The 8491-nt window shown below is 36.0% G+C and overlaps 1 protein-coding gene across 1 annotated transcript in view; it reads right to left on the bottom strand.

The window, feature by feature from the left end:
• The window catches only part of Hmcn1 (hemicentin 1), a 419231-nt gene that overhangs the window by 183058 nt on the left and 227682 nt on the right, over nucleotides 1–8491 (bottom strand). Inside the window, exons 21-24 of the mRNA XM_010635433.2 lie at nucleotides 7770–7929; nucleotides 6980–7148; nucleotides 2483–2610; nucleotides 940–1212 (exon numbers count right to left, since the gene is read on the bottom strand). Coding sequence (XP_010633735.1) covers nucleotides 940–1212; nucleotides 2483–2610; nucleotides 6980–7148; nucleotides 7770–7929 — 730 coding nt within the window. The remainder of the gene's footprint in view (nucleotides 1–939; nucleotides 1213–2482; nucleotides 2611–6979; nucleotides 7149–7769; nucleotides 7930–8491) is intronic.

The following is an 8491-nucleotide window of genomic DNA, read 5'->3' as shown; positions in this document are numbered from 1 at the left end:
TGCCTGGTCCTGGTCCTAAGATCTGTGCTAAGTACTATACCTGATTATTTTTTTCTTCATGTCTTTGTACTGGTATTGCCTCTGACAGGAATGTTCTTTCCCCTGATTCTACATGGCTGCTTCCTTCTGGTCACTTCCAAATCACTCTAGAAATATCACTTCTTCAAAGAAGTCTTTCTTAACAATCCAACTTAAAGCAACCAACTTCTGGAAGTAGTTCCCCACTTAAATTTTCTACACTGTACTATTCATCTGCATGGCTTCTTTTTTTCTTTGCTTTCTTGTTTTCTGTCTACTCAGACTAGGACAGGTCATGAAAGCATGGGCTTTGCTTTTGTTATTACTTTCTTACTCCTGCCTATAACACAATAGAACTTTGACATGAGCGCAGTATTTGTTACTTGAAGGAATATATTTTGGCCTTTGAAACCTCAAAATAAGGCTGATGTCAACAGGCAGAAGTAGACCTCTACTTTCTAAGAATCAATTTTGAGTGCTATCAGTGTGAGGTGAAACCATACTCTTAACTAACTGCCCACCATTTCTCTCAAACCAGAAGTATTGTGTGGGACATTATGTAGGACTGTTTCCGATACATACATCATCCACAACAACTTCATTTCTCTGTCTCTCTCTTTTCTTATCTTTTTGCACCAGGGATCAAACTCAGGACCTTGCACAACAGGCTCAGGGCGACTGAGCTAAATCCCTGCCCTACACAATGGCTTCATTTCAAAAGTAAACATGAAAATGTATGCAGGTTTGGTAATAGTATGCTTTCATTTCCTTCTAGAATGATCCTCTTTTCTAAATTAAAAATTCTAAAGACTCTTCCTAAGGTGATTTGAGACTACCCAACATTCTATGTCCTGAATAGACTTCGGGAGTTTTTCTCCACCCCCTCCCATTATACATATGTATTCCTATGTCAAACACTACCTTGGACCTGGAGTGTTATCTCGGCTTCATCACTGCCTGCGATATTAGTAGCAACACATGAATATATGCCGGCATCCGACAGCATTGCTTGGCTGATGGTTAAAGTTCCACCCGGATGGATAATGTGCTGCTCTCCATCAGCCAGTATGGTCTGGCCCCCTTTAGACCAGGTGATCACAGGAGGAGGCGACCCCTGGGCATTACATGGAATATCCACTCGGTGACTGACTTGGACTTTCACATGTTTAGGGCCATGCTGTAACTTTGGAGGAACTAGAAACAACAATAAGTATTATCAATCAAATTTTTAAAAATCCTTTATTTTCTCACTCTAAATGAAAGCCCTTTACTGAGAAGTAACATGGAAAAGTAAAGCAATCTCAAGATTGTGCCACTTGCTACCTGTGTAATCTTTAAAATAACTTATCATTAAACTTCCGTGTTCTGTTACCTTAGTAATCTGGGTAAAAGAAATCGTACTAATAAAATATCAATAGGAAACAGGACATAATAAATATAAAACACTTACCTCCAAACTTGAGGCTACCAAACACTTAAAAATACTAGATTTTCTTTTGTTTATAAATAATTTAAACTGTTAAAACCATATTAAAAGGCAATCTAGATAATTTCTGTAATGTAAGAGAGTAAAACAAAAAGTATCCCTCTCCATGTTTTCAGTCTTTTTTTCTGGTACTGTTTTGTGGAAGTATTAGACAATAATAAAGGGACTCGTAAATCCTTTGCTAATTTGGGAGAAGATTACACAGAGCCTCTAGTATTTCTCCTTATCTATCTGCTTTAGAAATTTAAATGAAGTTGTTTATCAAAACTGGAAGAATATTGATGCCTTTTCCATGTATACTATTGTGTAGAATGAAGTTGAGCCAGAGGGATATGATTAGAATCCAGGTATCATATATCCTACAAAACCCCCATTCATTTTTCATGTTTCTTTAACTTTCTAAAAGTCATCATTCACAAAAACCCTCCAAATTTGATAATATTTTACCATTATTTTATGAATAACAAAAATAAAGATAAGAGATATTAGCTAATATACTTCATATTTTTGAACTCTTAAGTGACAGAACTCTTACCTGATGTCAAAACCCATGGTCACTAGGATGTTACTGTAGGGACAGATCTGAGAGTAAATTCAAGTCAATAGTTTCTGAGATAATTTCTTCTTATATTTGAACATCTACCACCATACCTGGCACAGGGCATGTAATCGAGTGCCGAATGAATGAGTAATTACTTGGATGGGCTGTAATATGGTGCAGGAATAAAGCACACTACCCAGAGAGTTGTGAAGTAGTCAGTGAATCCTAGGAAGTAGAATTTTTTTAGTTGCTAAAAATTGCAATAATTAAATTCTTTCTTGAGAATCTAGTTAGCTTCTACCAGTTTAAGCACACTTTTTCTACTGCATATCAATAACAAAAATCCTAAGTGACTGTGGACATCTAGAAAAAATAAAATCCAAAAATCTAAGATAGTTCACTGGACAAAGGAAAAATGCCTTCATTTCAAAGCTTACCATAGACACTTAATTTAACAGACTGAGTCACATTTCCAGCAATATTTGTGGCAACACAAAGATACATCCCACTATCTGAAATGCGTGTCTCAGTGATTTTCATTGAACCAGAAGGGAGGAACATGTGTCTGAAAGAAAAGAAAGAAAGAAAGAAAACCCCACAAATATCAGACCATAAACCACGAGAATTCAAATATCCCCATGTAGCTGTATATCAGGGTAGTTAGTACACTCCAAGGAAGTTTCGAAACCACCCTCCCATCTGTAATGCATAGCTGTACACCATAAAAGTGAGGAATTTTCATAACCATCTTCTGTATTTTGCATGATGTTCCTAAAACCACAAAACTGATTTTCTTTTAAATTTTCAATCTAACCTGTTTAAAAATCATCATATAATTAAACATTTTTCTGCATTAATAAGTTGCAGCTAAACAAAGTAAATGTATATATACCTTAGTAAATTTGGAACACTATAGTATATTCATAAAATATTTAGTGTATTAAAATAAAGGCAAACAAAAGTGCAAATGTTTTAAAATATAGTTTAAACATATTCCTCCTACCAGATAGTAACAGTGCATGGATCAGACCTACATATAAAAATGTTACTGCATTAAGTTACTTTAAAGTACTTCAGGGGGGAAGACAAAAAGCTAGTTAGCTCTGCCTAATATCAAGACTTCATATAAAACAAAGACAAATGAAGCACACTATAAGTCTAGAAACTCACATAAGGATAGAGATGTCTAAAAATACCTAAGCATGAACAAGAACTCAATATATACTACGCAAAAAATAGTTTTTAAAGAACTATAAGGACGGAGTATTCAAAATGACATGATTCAACTGGTTTTTCATATAAGATCAATAGATAAAATTAGAGTACTACTTCATATTATACACATAATAAAAATACAGATGGATTAAGTCCAAAATGTGAAAAACAAAGCTATCTTCTTCCCTAAGAAGACAGTACAAATCAAAAATTGAATAAATTAATAGATTGAGCTTTGTAAGATTTAAAAATTCTGACAAGATCCCAGTAATGAATGTAACTATACTGTATACCTAGAATGTACCAATAAACTCAGTAAAAAGAAAAAAACAGATTTAAAAATCTGTACCACAAAAATATCATACATAAATAAACCTGAAACTTGGCATCAGACTGAGAAAAGATACTTTCAACACATAAAACAGACAAAAGTTCGTTATCAAGAGCAGATGAAAACAATGCTGAGATTCCACCTCAGCCCAGAAAGAACAGCTGCTAACAAGAAATCAACCGATAGCAAATGCTGGTGGGGTTGTGGGGAGACAGGAACCCTTCTTCATTGTTAGTAGAAGTGTAGACTGGTGCAACCACTGTGGAAATCAGTATGGAGATATCTCAAACAACTAGGATTAGAAGTCCCATTTGACCCTGCTATTCCTCTGCTGGGTATCTTCCTAAAAGAATTAAAAGAATCACACCTCAGTGATATATGCTCACTCATGTCTATAGAAGCACAGTTAGTAATAGCTAAGGCTTGGAAACAGCCTAATTGCCTTTCAAATGGAGACTGGATAAAGATTTTTTTAAATATAAAATGTAATAGTCAGCCATAAAGAATAAGAAACTAGAGACATTTATAGCTAAGTGACTGCACATTGAGGCGATATTCTTTTTTTTTTTTTTTTTTTTTTTTTTTACTGGAGACAAAACTTGAGTCCTTGCACTTGTGAGGCAGGTGGCAGAACCACTGAGCTAAATCCACAGCCTGAGGCCATATTCTTAAGTGAAATAAATAGGACTCACATGTGTAAATACCAAATAATTTCTCTGGTATGAAAAACTAAAAGTGTAAATAAGAATCAAAATGTATAAATGATACTGTGTAATGGGAAGAAATGGTCTAAAGGAGTAGGGAAATAGGAAGGGTAGGGGGAAAAAGGGAAAAAATATGACAAAAGCAGGAAAAATGGAAACAAAGTCTTTGTAAATAGGGAAGGGTGGAGGGGGTAAAAGGAGGGCAGGGGAATGGGGAAAAAATAACCAAGATATATCATGTAAAAGTACAAGATCCCAATGATCAACGCAACTATGTTGTATACCTAAAATATACCAATAAACTTAATGGAAAAAAAAAAAAGAACAAACACCAAATTTCTACAATGAGTAAGAAAAAGAAAGCAGAAAACTGTGTTGTGTATGTATAGAGGCACTTCACAGATAACACACGGACAGTCAGGTACACATGCTCCCAGCTTACTTTAAGCCAGTCATGTGAATATTAAAACAGTGAAAAGAAATAATTTCCTATCCACTGACTGGCAAAAATTGTTTAAGTCAATCAAAGCCATACATTCACTAGAAAATGGAAAAGCAGTTGGTGGGAGGTAAAGCAGAGCTGCCCTACAAGAGCAATTTATTTATTGTTTTATTTTGTTGTTTGTTGTTTGTTTTTGTTTTTGTTTTGTTTTGTTTTTTGAGTCAAGATCTCACTGTGCAGTTCAGGCTGGCCTTAAAAGGACATCTTCCTGACTCAGCCTCGTGAGTACTGGAGTTACAGACATGCACCTCTGTGTTCAACTTGAAAAGTAAATTAGCAGTGTCTACAAAGCTGGAAATAGGAATTTGCTCTGATCAGAAATTATAATTCTACACACAGACCCTAAGAAATTTATGCATGTGTATACAAAGAGATACACATAAGTATTCACTAAAACATTTGTAAAAATAAAAACATAACAAAACCATAACACTTATAAATAAGGAACAGATAAATAAAATATAGAAATTGCATATAACTGGTTAAAATGAATAAACTGAATTTATATGTATGCATAGTATTGGATAAGATGACATAATAAACAGTAAATTAATAATATATTATATATTTCAATGGCAATATGAAAATGTACACATAAAAACAATATCAAAACTCAAAAACAGTTTGCGTGCTACTTAAGTATGTAAGGACGCTTATGAAGGTTGGGGGGTGTTTGTCCCCAGGAAAGGATAAAGAAATCCTGATTGGGGAAGGGAAAAATAGAACTTTATCTTATCTGTAACATTGTATTTCTTACTCAAAAATCTTCAATAAAAATCATTTAGCAAGAAAAAGTGAAATTATGCCAAGTAATTATTGTCATTTTTCCTAACTAAAGGTAGAGAAACTACACCAATACAAATTCACACCTTTATAATTTATAATTATGTTTTATATAATTTATAATTATGTGTCAATGAGTTTAACAAGTGATAACTACAGAGAATAATTCTTATTTACCACTAAATTTTGACTTGATGTTGCATTAAATTGGAAATTTAGAATTAAAGACAGAGGATGTAAAATGCTCATTATCATATATGATGCTCTCATGTAAGCATCATGATACAACAGGACATATGTTGTGTAATTAAAAAAATAAGGCAAAGGTACACATTTTTAAGAATGTATTACAGTAAAAGACACATTCCCATTAGTCTGTCACTTTGAATACACATATTCCATCGCTCTTGCCACTTTCTGAAGTAGTTCTGGAAGCTTGACTCTCGTATCTCTAATTTCACTGTCGTGGCTGCTTTGTTGCCTTGAACTGATTGGGATAGTTTACCTTCCATGGTCATTTTAACTTTGGGGAAGAGCCAGGAGTCACGTGTTGCCAGATCTGGTGAAGAAGGCGGTTGATGACACATCATGTTTTTCCAAGCCTACTTTCCATCGGATGGCACAGAAGACAGCACTCACTATAGTTTTCATCAGACCTCACAAAGACTCACAGCGGAGGACTTTCAGAACTGCTTCAGAAAGTGGTAAGAACAATGGAATAGATATGTATTTGAAGCAAGGGGGAATCTTTTCAGGGGGATTAATGGCAATGTGTCTTTTACTGTAACACATTTTTTACTTTAATATTCATCATATCACACCCTCAGTAAGGTTAAAGGAGATTCCTTGGGGGGAAAAACTGCTAAAAGCTCTCGGCAAGCTCTAAGTGGTAGCACAGATAGATTTATACTCATGCCTTGATGGTAACAAAGATTGTATGCTTAAAGCGCTGATATTTTTCTTGCCATTTCACTTAGCCTCTCAAATATATAGTCTTTATTTACACAAGGTTTTAATCGAGAAGACTTACCCCACCATCTAGTTAAAATGAAGTACCAAATATTAAAGTGACTATCATGTTCTATTGCTCCTAAGGGACTAACAACCCTGTGCTACACAGACTGGGCTAACAGGAATCTACAGACAAATCTGGTCCATTTTAATAACAACCCTATAAAATGCACCAGTGGGAAAGTATGACAAAGCCAAGTCTATGCATTTCTGACATTAAACAATGATCGAAGGCAAGTATATCTTCAGTAGGCTCAGATTTACATGTCAGTTATCTTAAATATAAAAGCTAGCATTTTTTAGACATTTGAAAACTTCAACAGGCACAAGCAATCTGTCCCCAAAAGTTAGTATTTCCATGCACTGCAATTCATCCCAGATCTCCTACCTTGGAGAGAGCGGCGAGATGAGCTGGGCTTCCTTGGCCCAGGTAATTATGGGTGGGGGTAAGCTCTTCACTTCGCACGGAAGGGTCACCTCTTCCCCTGCCAGCACAGAGATCTCAACAGGCTTATCTTGGGTCAGTCCTAGGTGCTCTCCAAATATTCTGGGCCTTACTAAAATAAACACACATCACGAAAGAAACTGTGTTGAAAATAAAGCACAGTTTAATCTATATTAAAATGTGGGCTAATACTGATCTTCAGTACTTCCTAACAAGATGTTATTTTTTTCGCAAGTCGCAGCACACACCTAAAATTTTCCATTAATAATTTATGGTGAAAGCTAAAAGGGAAACGAGGAGCACAATTCCCTTCATAGCACTTCTTCCCAGCACATTGGAAGAGGTCTGCAGGAACGGCCTTTCACTGCCCCCATCTGTGACAGTGACCCCTCCAGGCAGAGAAAAACCCAGACATAGCTGGGGCTTAGCCATGTGAGGAATTTTAACTAACTGTTGTTAACTAACTGGCGTTGGATTGTGAGAAGCATACTTCTTGGGAAAACACCATAAAAATTTTCCAGAAGGCTATATAATTACTTTCCTGAAAATGGGAATCTAAGTGAAGGCAATTTCAGTTGGCAGCGGATTTTTTTTTTTTTTTGGTAAAAAAATATGAACTTGAGGGAGTGATTCACTTTGGGGTGCAGCTGTCTGGTAATGATACTTGGGAAAGAGCTGTGGGTTCTGCACAGAGAGACAGTGGCAAAGGAAAACTTTCTCCAGGGGCTCTCACCGTAGACTGTGAGCTGCACTTTCCTCTTGGCATAGCCTGCGGCATTGGTGGCTGTGCAGACGTATTCCCCGCTCTGCTCACCTCCAGGTGACACCACATACAGACTGCCATCAGCCGCTGCTGAAAACTTAGGACTGCCAGTTGGAATCAGCTCTCCTTTCTATAAACACAATAAGATGGAGGGTTTTAAAATGATAATAAACGAGTGACTTTGTGTGTAAAGAGGAAGAAAAACAAAATTTTTTTTTTCGAATGATAAGAGTCATATGTAAGAAAAACCAGCAAATAAAAGTACTAAAAGTGGTATTTGTCCACAGTGAATCATGTCCCCTTTATCCTTGAGCTACTTTAAGAAGGGTCAGAATAACAGTTGTAGTAGTGCATGGCACTATGAGGGCTTGTCTATATGAGGCTCTGCTTTGTACTTTACACGAATGAATTAGGTACTTTAACACTCACAACAATCTTATGGGTAGAAACTATCACAATCTCTACAGTTACAGTTCGAAATACTAAAGCACAAGGAGAGAAGGGTACAGTAATTCACTCAGGACCACAAAACCAGTCAGTGGTAGAGCTGGGTTTGGAAACCCAGGAGTCAGGGTCTCAAGCCCAAATTCTTAACTTCTTCAGCCACAGCACAAAGGCAGGCCAAGAAGATGTCAAGCTTTCATTCTCCTTAAACTGTATTAAACTTCTACTTTGTGTCAGACACTGTGCAG

Source organism: Fukomys damarensis, unplaced genomic scaffold, assembly GCF_012274545.1.
Source record: "Fukomys damarensis isolate Sample0158 unplaced genomic scaffold, DMR_v1.0_HiC HiC_scaffold_11, whole genome shotgun sequence".
Classification (NCBI taxonomy): domain Eukaryota; kingdom Metazoa; phylum Chordata; class Mammalia; order Rodentia; family Bathyergidae; genus Fukomys; species Fukomys damarensis.
Note: the sequence above shows the minus strand (reverse complement) of the source record. Positions and strands in the feature narration are given on the sequence as shown.